The 22,932-nt window shown below is 32.4% G+C and overlaps 2 protein-coding genes across 2 annotated transcripts; one reads left to right on the forward strand and one right to left on the reverse strand.

Moving 5' to 3' along the window:
- Positions 1-4,079: 4,079 nt before the first annotated feature.
- On the forward strand, positions 4,080-11,603 carry LOC122598695 (cysteine-rich receptor-like protein kinase 15). Its single transcript, XM_043771271.1, has 7 exons — positions 4,080-4,908; positions 5,915-6,067; positions 9,302-9,423; positions 9,853-10,063; positions 10,209-10,446; positions 10,558-10,708; positions 11,067-11,603. The coding sequence occupies exons 1-7, from the start codon at positions 4,122-4,124 to the stop codon at positions 11,448-11,450; spliced, it is 2,046 nt and encodes a 681-aa protein (XP_043627206.1). The 5' UTR covers positions 4,080-4,121; the 3' UTR covers positions 11,451-11,603.
- A 911-nt stretch (positions 11,604-12,514) lies between these two features.
- Positions 12,515-22,426, reverse strand: LOC122595555 (dihydrolipoyl dehydrogenase 2, chloroplastic-like). Its single transcript, XM_043767936.1, has 15 exons — positions 21,878-22,426; positions 20,583-20,729; positions 19,172-19,306; positions 18,935-19,052; positions 17,793-17,917; positions 17,343-17,468; positions 17,184-17,264; positions 17,042-17,104; positions 16,883-16,957; positions 16,722-16,800; positions 16,539-16,639; positions 15,354-15,467; positions 15,053-15,166; positions 13,537-13,608; positions 12,515-12,846 (listed from the first exon to the last, which is right to left on the reverse strand). Exons 1-15 carry the CDS (start codon positions 22,214-22,216, stop codon positions 12,799-12,801), a joined length of 1,737 nt encoding a protein of 578 aa, XP_043623871.1. The 5' UTR covers positions 22,217-22,426; the 3' UTR covers positions 12,515-12,798.
- Between the last annotated feature and the right edge of the window lie 506 nt (positions 22,427-22,932).

Raw genomic sequence — 22,932 nt, forward strand, 5'->3', positions numbered from 1 at the left:
ATTTATATTATTATTTTTTATTATTATATCTTTAAACTATTATTATTTTTACAGAATTTTAATAATATTATACGAGTATAAAAATAATAAATAATAATATAAATAATATAATAATATTATTATTATTTTATTTATATTATTATTATTTTTATATATTTAAACTGTTATTTTTTTGTATTATTAGAATAATATTATATAAAAATAATAAATAATATTAATATAAATAATATAATAATAATATTATTATATAATTTACATTATTATTATTTTTTATATTTAATATAACTTTTATTAGCATTATTTTTATTTATTCTTACTTTTATGATTATTAAAATATTACATTTATTATTTTTATCATTATTTTTCTTATTATTATTATTTTAATAATATTTATATTATTAACATTTAAATTTTCTATTATTGTTTATATTTAATAGAGGGTATTGTTGTCATTTTTATAATTTAAATTCAGATTTGTTTGACGGAATTTCATTGAATTCTGTCAACCAAACACATGACAAATTTTAAAACTTTAAAATTCTAATTCCTTCATATTCCAATTCTTTTGACAGATTTCAATTCCTTCAAAAACATTCTTTGAACCAAACGCCCCCTTAAGGATGATGTTAACATCATCTAAGTTATCCTCATTTTTTTTATAATAATTTTACTATATATTTAGCACAAATATTAAAGAAATAATAATACTACCGGCTATACACAGACAATGTTTATCTAGACAGAAACAAATACGAACATGGGTTTTTCATATTCGTCGTTTAAATCAACCCAAATGAAAACAAAAAATTAAATGGGGGGCTTTTGTGTATGCATTTGTTCGCTCGTTTCGCTTTAACGCATATGGAACAAACAAATATGAGATAGTTATGAAAATAAGCTTTTTCCAAAAGATGGAAAGTATGGTACCTGGACGTTACGGCGCATATCATACAAGGGAAAATGATAATGATAGCCCAAAGGGTTGTCATTAAGGGATTATTACATGCATAAAAAGTAGTACTTTATATATCAATAACTGCCCTCCTGAATTTTCATAAGACAAAGTATAAACTTTAATGCATCAAATTAATTAATACCGACATCCCTAAGGACTTTCATTAACAAAACTCTTTATTTAAAAAGTAAAATCGTAATCATGTGAAAGTTATTTGATGAAAACGTTAGAACCCAGAAATTCAGTGTCAAGAAAATAAAAACAAAAACTTTGATGTGGGCAAATTTAAAAACGTTATGTATATAAAAGACGAATAAAACTAGTCAAACCAAATGTTTAAAAGCAAAATCGTGACCAGGTGAAAGTTATTTGATGAAAACATTAGAACCCAGAAATTCAGTGTCAAGAAAATAAAAACGAAAACTTTGATGTGGGACAAATTAAAAAACGTTATGTATATAAAAACCAATTGTACCTATAATGTGATATCATTTTAAAATATAATTAAGATATAAAATATATAAACATACTTGTGATCATGTATTTGACATTCAAGTATAGGTATTTGATCATGATGCGAGCCCATAACATGAATAGGTTTATTTTCAATCACATGTCCTATGATAATTAAATAACAATTATGATTGTTTTAATATTATTTGATAACAATTCGGACTTTTGGTTTAAGTTTTAATTGTAACTTTAAACATTAATGCGCAAAACTAATATATAAAAAGAAAAAAAGTTTTGTATATTTTTTTATTAAGAAATATAATGAATATTGAATGAAGTTAATATTGATTTGGATATAGTATTTAAGTAACTCTCTGTTGTAAATTATGCTTTTAAAACAAAAAGGCGTAAGCTAATAAGACTTTTTCTACAAATTTTAATATTAATACTAATATAATAATATATTTTGTTAAGTCATTAGGTTTTGAAATAATTTTTTGTAGAAAATATTTCATATGTTGGAATCTATGTAATTAATTACGTGATAAAAAATTTTAAAAAATCCCCTCAAGTTTATGGCTAAAAATAAATATAAATTAAGTATTCAGGGTTAAAAAGCGTAAATTAATGATGAAAAATAAAAAAGTGTAAATTAATTAGATTTTTTCTACAAATTAATTTAAATACTAATATATTAATTTATTTGGATAATGATTATTAAGATTTTTAATTTATAGTTAAATTAAATGATGATATAAGCGAAACTCAATTTGATAAAATTGAGCAATTTGATTGGTTAATAAGTCATTAGTTCAACTGTCTTATAGTATATATTTAGTATTTAGTATTTAGTATTTAGTATATAGGGTTGGATTCATATGGATCCTTTAAAAATGATGGAAACCAAGGGACTAATCTCAGCCCTTGGAACAACCATTATCAAAATCCCATCAAACATGATTGGTTAATCCGGTGAATTACTTCGACGACTATGCAATCATATTTGATTGGTCTAGCCAATCAAGCTTGATTGGTTACTCCGGCGACATTGTCCAATCATATTTGATTGGTCAAGCCAATCAAGCTTGATTGGTTACTCTGGCGGCGATCCAAGAAATGGTGGATTCTGATTTTCCGGCGACACTGATTTTTCCGGCGAGCTCAAAAACAATGTTTATTGGATAGGGTTTGTGCGGAATGTGTTTCTGAGTGTTTTGGTACAAGTTTCATGCATTAATTCGAAGAAGCAACACAGCTATAGTGTTTTTAATTTTTCCGATGAGTTTTTCAAGTTTTCCGGCGAGTATAGATCGGATTAATTTCTGGTCAGGGTTTGTTCGCGGTGTGATTGTGAGTGTTTTGGTAGAAGTGTGATGTTCTAATTCGAAGGAACGAAGGATATATCGGCGTTTGAAGTTTTCCAGCGAAGTTTGTTGCTTTTTCCGACGGTTGTATTGCCGGAGAAGAAGGAGGATGAGTTGGTCGCTGTCGCCGGTCAGAGATAAATGTGGAGATGGCGGTGGTTCAAGATCCCGTCGCAGGAAAAGCGGGGAGAGAGAGAGGCAGATTGTGTGTGTGTGTGTGTGTGTGTTGGGGGGAAGGAGACGACAAGGAAGGGAGGGACATCAAGGGTTGGGATTTATTTTTGAGAGGATAATCCAATGGCCAAGATTTGTCCCCTAGTTTCCAAAGAAAATTTAAGACTCAAATGAACAAAGTATTTAGTATATATTAAGATACTATAAAATTGGATACTTTTGTTAATGATGTTGTGACTTATTTTAAGTTTTCATGAGGTTAATAAAACATATCGAGTCATCGTTATTCGTTAATGTTCATAAAGTTATTTCCGCGTGTCAAAAGAAATCTATGGAGGTGGACCAACGGTTTTTGTAGAATAAAAAGACTTTAAAACTAGTCACTAATCAACACCGACTTACTTACACAAACAAAGAAATTTCTGTGGAGACAATTGCACTATCAAACAAAGAAATACTCCCTCACTTCCACACAATGAGTGTTATGTGTTGACTTATAAAGTTCCTTTTTACTTTGACTTTTTTAACTCCGCATATCTTAGTCTTCAACAACAATAGTACCCAATCCCTAAACGGGGTATAGGGGAGGTGAGCTGTAGACAGTCTTATCTCTACCCAAAGGTAGAGAGACTACTTCCATAAGTACCTCCGGCCAGGAAGATGTAAAAGCCGTAAAAAGGTAAAGTGTTTATACTTGTCTGTCGAGACCATGATAAGACGATATACCTGTCAGTTGGGTCCGCCGGGTATGCCACCTTATGACGGGTAGCAAACGTACGACAACAAAACGAGAGCAGTTATGAGCTTGTGATTTTTGCCGCGTTCTCTGGTAACAACAACTTTCGAAGGCGGCCGGAGAAAAAGCAACTCCGATTTGAAACGGAAAATATGGGGAACGGCGGTGGTGATGACATGGCGACGGAAGTGGAGGATGAGAAAGATAAAGGAGTTAGTGGATACTAATTGGATGCGACCAGTGAATATTGAATGAAGTCGGTCAATTTTTTTATACAAAAATAAATAAATAAATAAAATGAGGTTATCACAATACGTACGATTGTTTTTATGTTGACCCTATCAGTCAATACAATTGGTTTTGTGACTGTATTTATAATCAAATTATCCCAATTAATTTCTCTAACAAGTGCTTCCTCATCCTCCACAGCTTAGAAAGCATGCCAACACTTGCAAGAAAACAACTCTTTTTTTTATGTTTGGTTTTCATATATACTATTATCAATACCAACACCCTGCTAGCTCAACCCGAATTTATATTCACGCGTTGTGAGAACACCGATAACTATACCATAAACGGTACGTACCATACAAACCTAGACACGGCCCTCTCCACCCTCCCAACCACCAACTCCGGCTTTGGTTTCTACAACTTCTCCACGGGCCAAGGCAGGGATACCGTCAACTCTATTGCACTTTGTCGCGGAGACATTAATCCAAATGTGTGTATTCCATGTCTTAGTGACTCCATTGTTCAGTTGCGAAAAGTCTGTCCTAATAAAAAAGAGGCACTAATATTCTCTACCGAATGTCTAGTGAAATACTCCAACAATACTTTATTCGGATACCCAAATAAACGAAACTATTTAATTCGGTTTAATCCTCAAAAACTTGAACAGTTTAATGGGGCACTAAGACCATTAATGGATACACTTAGACGTACCGCGGCTGCTGGTGGTTCGCTACTAAAGTTTGCGACAGGAAATAGTAGTGGACCGGGTGTCTCGATTTATGGGCTTTTGCAATGTACTCCGGATTTAACGGAGGAGCAATGTAATGATTGTTTGGCAGGTGAAATTGCTCGGATAGGTACCGAAGATATTGATAATCTGGGAGGGAGAGTTTTTCTACCTATGTGTAACATAAGGTATGAGATATATCGTTTTTTTAACGAGACTACACAAACTATATTCTTAATGTCGCCGCAACCACCACCACAACCGCCAGGTACAGAAAAGCCCTCTGAATGTAACTAGTCTACTGAGTAACCATACAATCTACACCTATGAATAAGTGGTGTGTATATGATCGTGTACCTCACGATAAAATATACATCCATTAAATTTTGTTGTTATTTACATTGTGCGTCACACTATTATGTTGATAACGACACAATATCATAGAGATTTTCATAAAATCGAACATACTTTATAACTAATTATTGTTTAAATGTTTTACAAACACATTTTGATATTTCAAAATCGATAAAATCACTCTCTTTGTTTTATGCATCCATCAAATTCATCAAGATGGTTAATGGGATTAATGGTCATTGACAAGATCATTAACCTTGAGATATTCTAGCAGGGATGAAATTCATATGTTACATTTGTAATAGTAGATTATTGAACAATCATTTAAACAGACTAACCAGAATAAAATATTTATAATAAAGTCAACTGGGTAACTTGATAAAAAATCTCAGTCTTTGTGATTTGTAATTTTCGTTCTAGCTCCTCGATAGTTTTATAATAAAATTGCGGTTAAAAAAAACAAAAAAAAAACATTTAGATAAAAAAAAATTCATCAACATGGATATGCATTAAATTTATGAATCATCATTTTTTTTAAAAGATAATGAAAATATGTATCCATGTATTAGGATGGTATGAGATGCAAATGCATCAATTTAAAGAATTTGATTGAAAAATCATCAGATTCATTATTCTTATCGTTCTTATTTCATATATTTTAAAGTGACGCCAATGAATTATTGAAATATACAATTTCCACATGTGTAAGTAAATGAAATGAGCCATTATTTTTAAAAATATCACCACGTCGCTTACATATATGTAAGTGAAACAGATTAAATGGAAGAAAATGTATAGTTGAGAATTGTTTTTTTGGTCTATTTGTAACGGGGGTGTTCTAAGTCTAACTTATTTCTATATATATAAAAGGAAAGATTATGGTGCAAAATTTCTTAATTACTGTACGATTATAATTGCAGGAAAAAAGAAAAACACAAAACGGACTGTGCTACTCATAACAATTATTGTTTTAATGATTGTTCTCATAGTAACTAGTTCTCTTTGCATCTTCATGAGAGTTAGAAAGAGGAAGAAGAATCAAATCCTACTTCCACCCGTTCATTGTGTTCAAAGTAAGTTTCAAGTTCGTGTATTTGTTTTGAACTTAATTTATAAATAATATATTTTCATTGAAAAGTCACATATTCTTTTAGGGAAAATGTTTGTTGATGTTAACATAGGCAGATTCATATGGAAGGTAAGGGGTCATTGGACCACCCTTACAAGAAAAATATGTTTAGAGAGAACCCATATAATATTTAGATGGAACCTCCTTGAAAGTTTTGAATGACCCTTCTTAGAAAAAAAGGAAAGTAAAAAAGCCCAATAAACTAAGCCCAAAGTTTTGCCGGTGGGTGATTGCGCTTTTGTTTTCTCAGGGATACAACACAATTGCTACTTGCTTTACTTTTCAGCTTCCCTTTTGATTCTTTGGAAGATTAATTGAGTTTATGAGTGATGAATATTAGTGAAAATATAAAAAAAAAACTTACACACACTCCCACCGTTCACCATTAGCACCGTTGTTAGTTAAGTGGTGGCGTATTTAACTAGAAGTGGTGGCTGTAAATAGTGGCATATCATCAATTTAAAGGGTGGACTATACATACCGCAAATAGTAAGATTTTAGGTGCCTATACATTACATTGTGTGTATTGTGTGTGTCTTATTTGAAGAAATTAGAAATAAAGGATGGAAACCATTTTTAAAAAATGTTTCATAATATGATGCAAAAATTGTGTATAGAGGTTGACAACTAGTTACTTGCGTCACTATATGTTTCAAAGTTTAAAACCTCCTAGAGTAATGTTGCCACAATTTCTAATCTTTAATACTTAATAGTGTTATCATTATATGTTTCTATATTTGCATTTGGGACCCGACCCGTCAAAACTACCAATTCTAGTTTTTTTTTTCCGCATCAACTAAATCATCATGATATTTTTAAGGACCCTCATTGCTTGAAATCCTAGATCCGTCACTGGTTAACATCATGATGTTACACTTACAAAAACTCAAATCATTTTTTACACATGTCAAAAAGTCACCCATGAATTTTATGGTTTGTGAGAGCAACATCATCTAACTTAGGGATGATGTTAACATCATCTAAGTTATCCCTAATTTTCTTTTTTTAATTTTATTATTTATTTAGCACATATATTAAAGAAACAATAATACTATTGGCTTTACACAGACAATGTTTATCTAGACAGAAACAAATACGAACATGGGTTTTTCATATTCGTCGTTAAAATAAATCGACCCAAATGAAAACAAAAAATTAAATGGGGGGCTTTTGGGTATGTGTTTGTTCGCTCGTTTCGCTTTAACGCATATTGAACAAACAAATATGAGATAGTTATGAAAATAAGCTTTTTCCAAAAGATGGAAAGTATGGTACCCGGACGTTACGGTGCATATCATGGACAGGGTTTCTCATGTCACGATTATCTTGTTTTTGACTCTTGATTTTAACGCATATGGAACAAACAAATATAATAATAAAGAAAATATTTGTTTTTTTCAAAAGTTGTTATAGATTTAGTTTCAACTAATTTGTTAATAAAGTGTTTATAAAGGAAAACAAAAAGATAGAATAAAAAAAAAAAGAAAAAAGAAAAAGAGAAATAGCAAGGAATTGAAAACATACTTTTAGGAGTATGAATTATATCAAGGGTAGAAATAAGCTCATATTTTAGTTATAGTATAAATTATTTTATTTCTAACAATACACATAAATGTAGAAAATATTGGTGTTATAAATTGAATTTTACAATTATAGATGTTATATATAACTTTCTAGCAGTTACATAGGGCAGACTTTGATTTCAATTATATGCATATTTATCGATTCATAAATTTTGACTCGTCTTGAAAATATGATTTTTTTAATCGTGTCTCGGAACATGACTCGATTCGTAAGAGTCATGAATTTTTTAAAATATATATACATATATATATATATATGACATCTTCATAAACAAAATATAATTTCACTATCTTAATAGATTTACCAAAATCTTACATATTCCATAGTTTTTACTTAAAAATTCACATCTTATCTTCAAATTTGCAATAAAAAGATCAAAACTACATAGATAGCTAACAAAGTAATGTAGCAATATATAATATAGCGAGTTTGAATTATATATAACCATAACATCAAACTATTATAACTATAAGTTTGTGACTCGTGATTTGGTACAAGTTAACACATCGACTCCTAAGAGTCGTGACAAAAACGAGTCGCCTAACGAGTCGACTCATTTTTTGGTGTAAATCGACTTGACTCATTAGAGTTTAACAACTATGATCATATATTTAAGGAATTGGGATCCTCTAAAGTTGAAATCAACTTTAGAGGTGAAGTTGCATATTTCTTGGATTGAAATCAATGATCAAAATTCAAAAATCAAGTTTGAGTCTTGACCTTTGATTTTAATATAAGGATTGTGATCTTTCCAACTTCATCTATAAAGTTGATATAACTTTTTAAGATCCGTATCCATGTGTAATTGTGAAAGTTGTTAAGTATTTTTTTTGGGATAAGTATTTTGGAATGTAACAAACTTTAGACGAATGTTTATAGTGTGAAATAACTAAAGTTGTGTTCATTGTAAGTATTTATTTTTAAATTATGTCTATTGTATGTATCCAAATGTATTTGACCAATCAAAATATGACAAGTGGCAGTTATATATGGTTGCCACATATGAACTTTTACATACAATAGACATAATAAGATAAATACATACAATAAACACTACTTTTGTTATTTCACACTATAAACATTTGATCAAAGTTTGTTACATTCCAGATACTTCTCCTTACTTTTTTTTTTTCATTTGAAAGTTGTTAATTACTCCCTCCGTCCCATAATAAGTGTCCTAGTTTGATTTTTTGAGTCTTTTTGTTTCAACTTTGACCGTAAATATTTTTGTTTTTGTTATGTAACATTTGATATAACATATATGAATTGATTGAGTTTTAAATATACTTTTCATTGATATAACTTTCATTAACTAATATATAACACAAACAAAGATATTAACGGTCAAAGTCGGAAGAAAAAAGATTTGACTAGTCAAAATAGAAAAATTAAAATGAAACCGAAGGTGTAGTACTTAAGATTATTTTCATTTCTATACTTGTAGATTTAGAAAATTTTATATACATGACAAAAATTGAAAGATTTTATTAGATTTCTAAACAAATATTATTTTTATTTGAGTACCAAATATCGCAATATTTTGGTTCCAAAGCATGCATATTCAATTCTAACTCTTTCCCTCTCTCTTTACTAGGCCAAACCGTAGATATTACTGTTGAATTTCGGCAATACAACTTTAGTACATTAAAGGAAGCAACAAACGAATTTTCTGATGCAAATAAGCTCGGACAAGGTGGATTTGGGATAGTTTACAAGGTATATATTTACTTTTTTATAAAACAAATTATCCTTTTTTTAACTTTTTATCTTTAAAAAATCTAAAATATCCTTAAATTTTTAACACATTCTTAACTCAAACATTACATCTAACCCAAAATTTCCCTTAAAAAATTTTCATCCCTATCTATTCAAACTATCTCTCTCTTTAATTAATTCACTAATTTAAATATTTTTACGTAATATACTTATAATACTCTTAATGAAATTATTACAATCAATTACTTTTACAAATAATCACTCCGTTACCGCCACCACCCCTGTCGCCGTCACCACTATCGCATTGTACGGATACCCCGCTAGTACAAATATATATTCTATCTTAGCTAGTGTTGATGTACCAAAACTTAACAATCTTATATACGTTACTCAAGTGTTTATATACATGCACTATCAAATACAAAATAGGGTAAGCTTGAAGATGGACGAGAAATCGCGGTTAAGAGATTAGCTAAAGATTCTAGTCAAGGTGATCTAGAATTCAAGAATGAGGTTTTTCTTGTTGCAAAGCTTCATCATCGTAACCTCGTTAGCCTGCTTGGTTTCAGCGTGGAAGATAGTGAACGACTTCTCGTATATGAGTACTTGCCAAATTCAAGCCTTGATCACTTTATTTTCAGTAAGTTTCAAGAGTCAAGACCATTCCTCTTTAAGCCAAAAGAGGAGCTCATAGTGTCAGAATTAATTTGGCTTAAAGAAAATAGACAAGAAACTAGATTTTAAGACTAATATGTAATAACCAATTCTTGATGGCGTTCATATAGATCCAGCTAAACGCACGCTTCTTGATTGGAAGAAAAGGTACACCATAATCAAAGGCGTTGCCAAGGGACTATTGTATCTCCATGAAGATTCGCTTTTGACAATAATTCATCGTGATATGAAAGCTAGTAATGTTTTGTTAGATGCGGAAATGAATGCTAAAATTGCAGATTTTGGCACGGCAAGGTTGTTTAAACCTCAAGAAACTCATGCTAACACAAGTCGAATTGTTGGAACCTAGTAAGTTCACATCCTTCGTGTAATTGATTAAGATTTTATTTGCTTCACTAATTTCAAGTTAGTCAAACATTCAATTCTGAGCTGCCCTTATGCGAATTTTATTTCATACAGTGGTTATATGGCACCAGAATATGTCCAGCAAGGACAATTCTCAGTTAAGTCGGATGTCTTTAGCTTTGGAGTGTTGCTGTTAGAGATGGTAACGGGTCAAAAAAATATATGTTTTGACAATGGAGATGGCATCGAAGATCTTCTTAGCGTTGTGAGTATCCACCATTCCACCTTGACTAAAATATGCATGCTAACTTGAGGCATAACTTTTTATAGAAGTAATTAATTTCATCACAAAATTCAATGCATAAGAGGCTATGAGAATTTAAATGCCTAGACCAGAAAATTAAAAAATAAAAAGCACCTACCAATTTTAAATATATAAACAAAATTTTTTATAAGCGATAACTAATGTTATAAAAATAGTTATATTTTAGTACCTAGTGTGTTAGTTATATTTTTGACATTAACTAGTCAAGTAAAATTAATATATATCAATTTTTAGTGCCCCTCAAAAAACTTGGATCCCATTAATTCATTCTGAAAATGAACTTGTTATTTCCTTTTAGGCATGGAAAAGGTGGAAGAATGAAACGGTATCAGATATAATTGATTCCTCATTAAAGAATGGTTCAGGTTCATTGCACAACATAATTAGAAGTATTCATATAGGGTTATTATGTGTTCAAGAAAAAGTTAACGATAGGCCAACCATGGCATCGGTAGTTCTTATGCTTCATAGTTCATCGATGACTCTTACAACACCGTCAGAACCCGCATTTTTCATGCATAGCAGTATTAGAGGTGAATTTCAACTTCAAGATGATGGTTCTACAACAGGGAGTAGTGGTTATAGAAGGCATGATATATCAAAAGCAAGGCCAAGAGCATCTCAATTGTCACAAAATGATGTTACGGTATCAGAGATCACTCCTAGAGCTAGCATAGGCTAATAATTCTAGGTGTTCTAAACACACTTGCATTTTATTGGTTTCGTTTTAAGGAATTTACCTGAAGTTACCATTTAGGAATGAAGAATGTAATTAAACATGATACTTGGATGTAATTTCCTAATACTAAGTAAGTTTCGATTCTTTTGAGTGAAATTTATTAAGTAATGGAAACATTTGCCACATGATCTGGATCCCTGAAAATATGGAGTGTTTGAACAGTGGGATACTGGGATACACTAGCCCAATCATAGATTCACGCCCATTCCAGTGTACATATAGTTGTGCTATGCAAACAAAAGGATTGTGTTGGGTGTTGTCATCAAGCTTTGCATGTTTTTTTTGTCACAGTTTCAAGTAGCAGTTGCCGAAAGCTATGATGGTAACTTATGTAGTAATGTATGTTAAGTTGTCTCTACTTCTGAGAAATAAACATGAACCTTATGAGACATCCATAGCATTTCATAATGGAGTATGTTAACCACTTGATTTGGGAAAAGCTGTTAGAGTGGGAACTGGGAGCAGTTTCAAACTCAGCAACCATTTTTGCATTTGAGTTGTCGGAATGATATCACTAGCTATATCTGAATATCAGTGCTCAAAATTAACCACACTACCAAAAATCTAGCATTTTTCAACTCAAATTGAAAATGGAAATATACAACATTTTATAATGATCACCTATTTAAAAGAATCAATCTGAATCGAAACTCATCTGTACTCGTTTAATCAGCCTACTAGAAATATCGAGACACCTGTCTAAACACATCACCATATCCCATTTTCATTGCTATACTACACATAAATAAATCGAGAGGGCGAATACCTGAGTTCTCAAAATTGACATCACCTTTGCTAGAAGTTAAACAAGACAATCCTATATGGTAACAAGGCTCGTTTTTTGAGGCAGCTAGGCCACACAGGTTGTCAATCTTACTGCCCAGGATACTCCGGCCAAAGATTCATCTGGCAGGAGTGAATCCGATTCTTTCCAGGCTAACTTGTCAAAAGCTGTGTTATGTGGAATAAAGTTATAAATTTAACTTTTTATCTAAATGTTCTATAGATTTTATAGTAAGATGAAACTGATGACATAAATGAAGCTAAAATTACAGACTTTATACCTAGCTTTAATTAACTTGATTATTTCACCACAAACCTTAATCACGCTCTCTTATTCAAAAATTCCAGGTTCTATATGCAGCATAGTTTGCCATTTTTTGACAACAAAAAATTTTAAAAGAAAAAAGCTATCTCTTGATGAGTTCTATCCTGTGCTCCAGATAAATGTCTCTAGGCGTTTGCACTCTAGGATCGATCCACGGCTTCATGATAAAATCCATCAACGAGCTTAGACTGCAACTGGTTCAGCAACGGCACTAGGAACGTCGCTTTTAACCTGCGCAAGAACCAATGTTTTCTTATTAATGTCACAGGCGTAGATAATATAGTGAATATCTAAAAAGGCCTGCTAGGGTTAGCGAACCCACTGACAATCTTTATGTTTATTTGTTTTAATGTACTAAATATGGTAACTATATTATTGAGAGAAAATAATTTCTTCTTGAGTATCGCTAACTACCTAGGATGTTCTAAGCATTTCAATACACGTTTTACACTTCTAACAAATTCGACCCATTTGAACCATTTGATACTAATCTTTTTTTCTATATCTACCCCTTTGACCTGATAATAAACAAATGCGACATGAACTGAACTGTATTCATGGATAGGGGTTTAAATTGCAATCTCTATGAACAAATTTGGCCCAATAACATTGTATAGTAATTCTAGAGGTTTGTATTAGATGATTTGTTTGGAGTATGTTGTCTTATTATTATACCATTGTAAAACGAGAGACAATCTCAGTCGAGGAACTAAGGAGGCATCCCCCCTTACCTGCATTTCGCACATGAATAAACATAAGGTTTATCAACCTAGATAATGGACAGAAGCAGGTGGTGCTTGAGAATATGCTTCATCACCTCGGGGTATATAGAGGGTGACTTCGCCGGTGTTTCTTAAATTCTGTCTAAATTATTTGTGATAGCCAAATAACTTCATTGAAAACAACAAAGAGATTACCTACCTTTGCTGATTTGAACAGTTCATCGATCACTTCAGATAAGGTTGGATGGGCATGAACAGCATACTTGATGTCCTGCACAGTCCGCATGCAAACAATTATAGTAGCTTAACACAGCAAAATAATGATCACCATGTCAAAGCTCACAAGTACAAATGACCAAAATTTAACTTTACTTGTTAGATCTGTGATGAATGAAGCATTATTTGAAAGTGATCAAGATGAGATATTAAGATTTAAGAACTTAAAAGACTTCACTAATTGTCTTTCCAAAACAGAAAATATCAACTGATTATAGAGTTACAGGTATAGTGGTTGTTGACTTGTTCGCTTGTTCTAAGAGATTTATAAGCTCGCATATTGGTACACGTGGTAAAATGGACAGGTTAGGCTGGCAGGATGACAGCACAACATCGGGTCAAACTAAATTTATTTTTAGTACGGCCAAATTAGTTGGGTGAGATTGGATCGTAACGCAAACGCCATGTCTGTTCAGTTCTATATTTTTATACATGATTGATATTTGAAACAGAAATATAAACACGATATTATTGATAATATAAATTTTGGAATAAAACAATTCAGAATTGTTTCATACAAAAAAGAACACTTTTCGTGACATTGGACTTGGTAGACCTATTCAACCCATTTCCCATGTAACTCATTCTCATTTTGGCTAATCTTTTCATGTTGTAGAACCTAAATTGACATGCTTCATAAATTGAACCACCAGCTCTTTTCATATTAGTATGAGTGTGACTAGTACAGAAGCCGCACCATGCGCAAAGGTTGATAGTTTCTCCAATTTCTTAAATTTATTTTTAAATCAAAATTGTAAACTATAAAAATAAAATTCAATAGTTTTAGGAAGGATACGAGACAGTGGGTGACGCGGTCTGTATACGCCAACTGCTGGCTTATGATGGTGGTCAATGGTGGTGTGAGAGGGGGCATAAATAGCTATATTACAATAAAACAATTGATCTTGTAATTTAAATTATTCGTTTATACTTATTATCTATGTTAACTTTTAAACTAATAATAATTGTAGAAAGAATTGTTTTGATTAATTGGATTTGATTTGTAACTTTCAAACTAATAATAATTGTAGAATGATATAATTAAGATTTTAAGTTTTCAACACGTAAGTTAAAGACTAGATAGCTTTATATAGTAGTAGAGATAGAGATTACATTTGAGGTGGTAAAATGTCAAAATGGTTGAGTTTTAACAGGAGTCAAGTCCCATTGACCAAACAATGCTTTTTGACCTTTTATTCTTTAATAGTATTTTGTAAATTATTATGGAGTAGTTGCGAGATCTATTTAGAAATTTAAATCTTTTTATACACTTCGGTTGCCTTTAAACCTGTTGGAAAGTCAAGTTTTCTAATTTGACCCATTGATGAAAACTTACGATATGCATGGATTGATTTCATGTAAACGGTTTAAAATTGTCATCTCTGGACCAGATTCTCCTGGTAGTTTGAAATGCATCTCCAATGTAGATAAATACAAACCTGGATACGTGTTCCTAGAGCAATAGCATTTGACGCTTCATGGATAAGATCAGCAGCATGCATCCCAAATATATGAACCCCAAGGATCTCTCCATTATCAGGTCTATAGATCATCTGTAAACAAGAAATAAAATACCCATTACAGTCTTTGTATGCATTTTATCATACTGCTTTTGCATAGAGACTGCTTTCATGACTCGAAAACCTCCTTCAGTCAGATATGAATAACCATACCAAAGAAGAGGAAAATAAAATCTGGACAGTATAATTCTAAAATGTCTTTACAAGAGATCACTATTACCTTAGCAATCCCCTCTCCTTCATTTTCAGCAAGGGCTTTAGTGTTAGCCTTGAAGCTAGTCTTGGCAATGCTAACTTCAAATCCTTCCTTCTCAGCTTTTTCTCTTGCTTGGGGCTGCGTATATATAACTAAAACTGCTCAAAAAAAGCATTCTTCATAGCAGAATAAAATATGTCACATTGTTAAAGATGTCATTCCACAAACACTAGCTTCCTTTTTCAAATAAATTTGCCAATTTAACAATATAAAGACATGCTCGGAGAACGCAAAGGATGATCATTATCTCCTTCCTGGGAGTGGAATATTTTCAAATTAGGTATCATAGATTATGTCTAACAATATTTTATTAACCTGTAACACAGGTAAATCATTCTACCTATTCCTTCCAAACCTAGTCAAATTAGTAGGGACAAACGTTAGCTTCCTTTCTTCAAATAAATCAGCCAAATTAACAATAGAAAGATATACTCAAAGAACATGAAGAATGATAATTATCTGCGTTCTGGGAGTGGAATTTTTTCGAATTAGGTATCATAGATTGTGTCCAATAATATCTTTTTTGACCTGTCACATAGGTAAATGATTCCACCTACTCCTTCCAAACCTAGCCAAATTCCATTATCTCCAAAATAGGGGTAAATGAGTTTTAGTTCATGAGACTCTCCAATGAGTGACTAATAAGTCAAGCATACCATGTGTCCATGTGCAACAGAAATAAAGAGCTCTTATTCTTTGAACATACAAATCTGGCTAACATTATTGACATATATACCTTTTTATAAAATGTGAGGCTTTATGTTCACATACTTAAGTTTTAAGAAGTATGTGTGACTTGCCTGCTATTAATTCTGAAGAGTCTTCCAGAATAAGGATTTAGTGATGCACTTTTTGATCTTCTAAGAGGAAAAGACGTACACACCCTTATCCCCTAGTATTTACACCCTTTTGTTTCAAGCGAGACTTATTAATATACACCCTTAACAATGCGGTTATTTCAGCTTATTAACTCATATACTCATGGGTATGTATGGATTTCGACTATTATAAGCTCCTATTTTAATGATACTTTAAGACGTTCAAAGTAGAAATATCTATGTTGACCATTTGAAGAAAATAAAAAATGAACATCGGAAATTTACTTTAAAAAACAAAAGAAGAAATTATGAAAAGAGGAAAAGGGCATACCTCTGTTAACCCAACCATACTAATTTCAGGATGTGTAAAACATGCAGCAGGGATGCTCAGATGATTTAGAACATGATCTTTTCCAGAAACTTGCTCAACAACTATATTACAGAGATAATTGCCAAGTCAGACAAGTAGCAATAAGTTGGTACCAAGTGAAAACTTGAAATTAAGCATAGTCACCTGAAATTCCCTGAGCACTTGCTGCATGAGCAAGCATCATTTTCCCATTAGCATCACCAATACAATACAAGTGAGGAACCTAATGACCAAAACTTAGGTCAAGAAAACACTCAACAATGAATACAGTGAATATCGAAGACAAAATATAGACTGTGACGTACTAATTCTCCCTTTGAATCAATCACTCGCATGCGCTCATCAACAGGGATAAAACCACGTTGTGTTTCCACATTCACCTATAAAATGAGTACTTGAGAATGATTCTTTTGTCTTTGGTATCTCTTAGTATAGTAAAGATGAAGATTGATAGGTTCACTTACACTCTCCAAACCAAGCCCTTGCGTAAATGGAGCCCTTCCAGTTGCAATTAGAGCAGCATCTACCTGTATTATATAGCAAAGCACAAAGGTAAGATATATGGATATGTGAAGGAATATATAAGAGTTGAGCAATTTAACCCACCTCCAATGTATCTTTTGGTTCTTTTGTCTTGGCATCAATAAGTTCAATTCTTACAGGATTACCATCCTTTGCTGGAGTGATCTGTCAATACGAGAAGGGAGATAAACAATGATGAAAAATGGTGCATATCCACAGAAAAGGGAAAAGAAATGTAAGAACCTTGGTTGCAAATACACCAGTATGATAGTCAATCTTTCGAGGATTTATGAGAACTCTTTGAGCCAGCTTTCCAATTTCAGGGTCGAATCCAGGCATTAGCTGATCCAAAGCTTCTACAAACGTCACCTATGAGAGTGAGACAACGAGAATATTCAAAATATAATCCACATTATTCTACTAACATTTGCATTATACAACTTCAATGAAATAAGAAACAATATACAATTCAAGAAGAAAACATCTTCTATGTTTTGCTTTTGCCACATTGGGATGTGGCAACTATATCAGTGGCCATAGTCTTAGAGTTCAATTAATTATGATAATAATATATGGTACGAGTATTATGGTTTACTTAATACTGTATGAGGTAAAAGAAAAAGGAAGAAAGCTCGAAAGTTGAAAGTAATTTTATTTGCAATAGATATATTTAAAAAGGACAAGCATGCCCACCTCACTTCCAAGTGCAGTATAAACATCACTGAATTCAAGACCAATATAACCACTTCCAACAATAACTATCCACTCTGGTACCGTCTCTAATTTTAGCGCATGATCACTGGTAATTACCGTCTTACCTGCAGGTAACAATTATGAATGTACTAAAAAACAGTCATTTTCTGCATATGCTTTCGCAAATCCAGCCAAAAGGTGTAGATCTTTGGCACCAGCCATTGTCCGCACGGAAGAAATAGCTCCGGCAACTCCCTTGTCTCAGTCGGGCACACTGGAGGTCAGGTTAGAACCTGAGATCTATTATCCACCCACAGCACTCCAGTGGGCCCATGAGCATTTGTGGGGCGGGCCACTTGAGCTGAAGCCCAATAGTGAAGCAGAATTGTCTAAGTAACTTGTAGATAACTTGTTTCTACATATAAACCGCTTCTTACAAAAAAAAACTCACACTTGCATTTTCAAGCTTGCAGAAACCTTTTTAAAACAGGACATAGTCACATATCTTTTAATGCCTTGCTAAAATATGCAGATCGTAAGCCAATAGTGACATAGTATGTGAATAATTTTCATCACCTTTTCTCACTATCATTTCAAATGTTAAATTCAACAAAGTAGGATCTGACCTAACAAGACTTTCATATCAGAATGTTCATTGAATACTCTCTTACTTCTTTTTTTTTTGAAAGGTAAAAGAAATAAAAAAAAATGTTTTCCATTGTAATACCTATGTTATCAATATCGGTGAAATTTCGGTGGTATTTCGGTGGTATACCGGTTTTCGGTGGTAGGACATAATTTCGGTATTGAATTTCGGTTTTGATATCGTTTCCGAAATTTTCGGTGGTATTGACCGAAATTTGACCAAAATACCACCGAAATTTCCGAAATTTCGGTGAATTCTGTATCTATATACATAATATTAGAATTACCGAAATACCACCGAAAAAAACGATATTTCGTATACCAGTCCGTGACGAAACACCGAAATTTATGTCCTTGACTACTTAGTGTAATACTCTCTGGCAACTCCCTTGTAACACTCTCTCACTTCTAATTCTCTTTTCTTATGCTTTCCATTACCTTATTTATAGCTGAAAATGTTTTTACAGGGGAAAATGAACATCAATACAAGCACTTACCATCAACTTCAACTCCCTTAGGGACAAATGGTACTGATCCAGTAGCTATAATTATATCTTTTGCAGTAATAACTGTCTCAGTGCCCCCAACTGTTCCATATTTTACCTTCTGTGGACCCTACATATATATATTCACAACAAAAACTGAACATAAGGTATTTTGTATGATACCACTTATAATGACAAAAGTGAATAGGGTCACTGATCCAAATGCCCGGTCAGCATTTAAGAACATACCACAACAGCTCCAAAACCTGTCAATATGTCAACGCCAAGATTTTTCATTGAATTGGTCAAATTATTTCGAATTTTGGTGGCGAGATTTTCAGCATGATCAGCAACCCCCTGTCTGTCATAACCAGCAGCTGCAACCTGTCAATATGAACTATTATAGGTAAACCGTAAAGTGATAGGTTTTACAAAGAAAAGCCTACAAAACTTCCAAAAAATAAGACTAAGGGAATAACTTCAAAGTTTTTTCTCGGCTTTCTAATTGCAAACTAAGAGGACATATATAAAGGAAGACAATGCAGTTATACTACGTGGGGATAAATGGAAACAAACAAAATACTCCAAATGCAATTACTGGTCCTCCTTTCATGCAAGCAAATTTACATTCATAATTCATTGCTAGTGGAAAATAAAATGCAAAGCTTGTGAAAAATAAAACACATGACTCCAAATAATGGGCCAGGTCGTATCACAATCTCAAAATCAAGTACCCAAAGTTTAAGGACTCATTCTTAAATATATTTAGATACCCCTCAACGCTCATGAAGGCTCTAGCTAGTTGGTGAGGAAGATTGGGAATTTAGGGTCTAAAATCGGAAGTTGCTTCCAATTAGGACTTCAATTGTGAGCTGTTCTTACAGCTGATCAATTTCCTCCATTGATATCACTTTATATTCTTGTTTTGCCCAATATCAAATTTATGGAAGGAGTGAAGAAAAAACATGGGTTATGTGAAGAATTAAATTAAAAGATATTGGTGGAATCACATCCCACAAGTAATAAGTCCATCGGTTCTGAAATAGTGAAAAGCTAACATAATTTTTTTTTTATATTTGCATCTTAATGATGTATTCCATTCTGGTTTTCATTATTGCCTACCAAACACTACCAAAGTTTGTGTGAGTTCTCAGATCCCTAGTGTATGTCCTACAATTATGCCCAAGTAAAAGATATGTTCATACAAATAACTTCTGTGTGTTGACTCTAGTCTATAAAGTTTTCTTTAAATGCCATACTTTTTTGACAAACTTGCTTAATTAGTCAATTCATTGAGTTCTACTTACAGCCAAAGTTCATGATTCTCTCCTAATAGTTACTTACACACAGAAACACTGAGTGCACATATTACTATTGAAAGTAATATCGCCTGAAAATCACTTATAGACATCCCCACTGACTCATACTTTGCATCAATACATATAATATAAAACTACCATCCACAAGGTCTAACAAATTTGAAGAAAACAAATAAAGTAAAGAAAAACGAAAGGATTAAAAGTAGGACTACTCCTAAAACGCAAGATATACACAAAGACAACAAGGAACCCAAAGGTCAAAACTTAGACGTCTATATGAAAGAAATTCTGTGAAGATGCTACAAATTAGAAAATATTATTGTACCATGTTATAGATATACCTGTAAACCAAAAGACTTCATGTGGTGTTCATTTTGAAGCTCCCTCATGCGACCACTTACAGCAAGAAGAGCTTTGGAAGGCACACAACCACGGTTAACACATGTTCCGCCAACCACATCTCCTTCAATAATGGCAGTTTTTAGACCCTACATAGATCATTACAAGTTTTTTCAATCAAAATGCAAGTTACCAATAGAAACAGAATACGAGTTAGTCTCTTGAGAAGTAATAACATATAACTTACACTATATCCAAACAAATAACTACAGGATAAAAAAAAAAGTCACTGCCATAGACATCCGCATAAAAAATTACGGCAATACTTTACTAACAAACTAGTTTTTGAAACCGGGCGTCGCCCTGGGAAACATAATGATACGTAAAACTTGCAATGTGTATAAGATCGGTGATACATATGTAAAGATAAACGTACATTACAAAAGCGTATCATAAACTAAAAAATTACAACACGTAGAATTAAAAAGTGGTTCAAAAGACTATTTAAAATTAATACTACATCAATAGTGTTATGTGATTACCGGGTCATTTGTCATGCATATATCAGATGTTTTTAATTCAGAAAAAGCCTTAAAAAATTCCATAAAAATTAGTTAATATACTAATCAATGAATAAAGAATAAATAAAAGGTGAACGTTAAGGAAAAGAAAAAAAAATTAAAAATCAAAACAGGCAGTCTTATAGGTAGATATGGTTGTTAGTTGTGAATTACGTGAACGTTGACTAAGGATAACAAGCATTTTTTTTATGTAAAAGACCCTATATAAAAAAAGATTGCCAATGAACATACTAATAAATGAATTAAAAATCAAAAGAAATATCAACGTTAGGTAAAAGCGTGACAAAAACGGGGAAAAATATAGTATGTACGCTTAGATCTAGATATGCAGCAACCTGTTAGACATGATAATTAAAAAGTGAATTTAAGAAAAAGAAAAAGCAGTCTGTTCCTAAGCTCGTCCTCAAATGTATATATATACTAATTAGTTGAAAAAAGTCTACTTCCCTGCTTAAGTGAACATAAGGGTGAATTTAGTCGCAGAAAATTTCTCTAATTTTACATCTCTACTTTTCTAGAAAATGGGAAAGTGCTTACAGTAAAATTTCTCTAAATTTTTTTTTTTTTTTTGAACGCCAAATTTGAGCTCAGCAACATGCCTAATCGCCAATACAAACATACATACAATAACAGTGCTTACAGTAAAATCAATAAACTTTAACTACACAACAGAACATATATATTTATAATATATATATATATATATATATAGAAACCTTTTCAACAGCATGAAGAGCAGCACCATGACCACCAACACCAGCACCAATAATAACTAAATCATAATCAAAACCGCCAGCAGACGACGTGCTTCCATTTCCATTACCCGACAACGAAGCGAAAACAACTTCCGATTTCCGTCGAAATCTCTTAACCAAAACTGCATTGTTTTTAGCTGATTTGCAGCCGGAAAAAGCTTCTTTTCTAAGTCCACAAAATCGGAGCTGATTAGGAGTAGTAGCAGTAGCAGTATTGAACGCGTCGTTTGCTCCACCGTTGGATCTGATTGTGATCCCAGCTGCTGCTGATGATGATGATAAAGAAAGTGTGGATTGCATTTTGAAAGAAACAGAGAGAGAGAGAAAAAAAAAGAGAGGGATTATAGAGTATAGAGACAGACAGGTGGGAGTGTATATGTATATATATTGATGGAGGAAATGAAGAAATGTTTTCTTTGAGAGGTCCGTCCACTGAAAAGGGCGGAGTTAACAAGGAGACTGTGAGTCGGACTCTGGTCCCTGATTACTTCTCTTCTGTTTTTGTTTGTTTGATTTGGGGAAGTTGAACTACTTTTGTATTTTTGATTTTTGATTTTTTATTATTGTTTTATAAACTGGGCTATATATTTTAAAGGGATTAACTAAGATGATTCTAGCATCATCTTTACACCATGATTTTTAGGAGAATTTTATATTCAAATATGTGATTTTTATGGGTGGAGTTTATAAAGTAAAAGCATGTTTCTTCCATATTACTAGCAGCATATTGGTTTTTCTCATATTTTAATGGGCTTGGATATATACATACATGCAATATATATCTAGGGATGCTTGAGTTTTTTCATGGGCTTGGGCGGGTTGAAATTTGCGATGCCGATGACCAAACAATCCAAAAACCCAATGAAACTATTTCAATCCATACATGGACCAAATTCAGACGTGAGCATTGGAACCGGAAATAATTAAAAATAATTAAAGACCAAGTTACTTGACACAAAAACTCCAAGTTACTTCACAAAAAACACTTGAAATAATTAAAAACTCACTAATAATTA

Source organism: Erigeron canadensis, chromosome 4, assembly GCF_010389155.1.
Source record: "Erigeron canadensis isolate Cc75 chromosome 4, C_canadensis_v1, whole genome shotgun sequence".
NCBI lineage: Eukaryota > Viridiplantae > Streptophyta > Magnoliopsida > Asterales > Asteraceae > Erigeron > Erigeron canadensis.

Excerpts from the sequence above, each read along its gene's own strand:
- LOC122598695 (XM_043771271.1), top strand. The coding sequence starts at position 4,122 with ATGCCAACACTTGCAAGAAAACAACTCTTTTTTTTATGTTTGGTTTTC. Across the intron at positions 10,064-10,208 it reads CCTTGATCACTTTATTTTCA|ATCCAGCTAAACGCACGCTT; the intron begins GTAAGTTTCAAG and ends GCGTTCATATAG. Across the intron at positions 10,447-10,557 it reads AGTCGAATTGTTGGAACCTA|TGGTTATATGGCACCAGAAT; the intron begins GTAAGTTCACAT and ends TATTTCATACAG.
- LOC122595555 (XM_043767936.1), bottom strand. The coding sequence starts at position 22,216 with ATGCAATCCACACTTTCTTTATCATCATCATCAGCAGCAGCTGGGATC. Across the intron at positions 17,918-18,934 it reads TAAGGGAGTTGAAGTTGATG|GTAAGACGGTAATTACCAGT; the intron begins GTAAGTGCTTGT and ends TGTTACCTGCAG. Across the intron at positions 16,801-16,882 it reads TTGATTCAAAGGGAGAATTA|GTTCCTCACTTGTATTGTAT; the intron begins GTACGTCACAGT and ends TTTGGTCATTAG.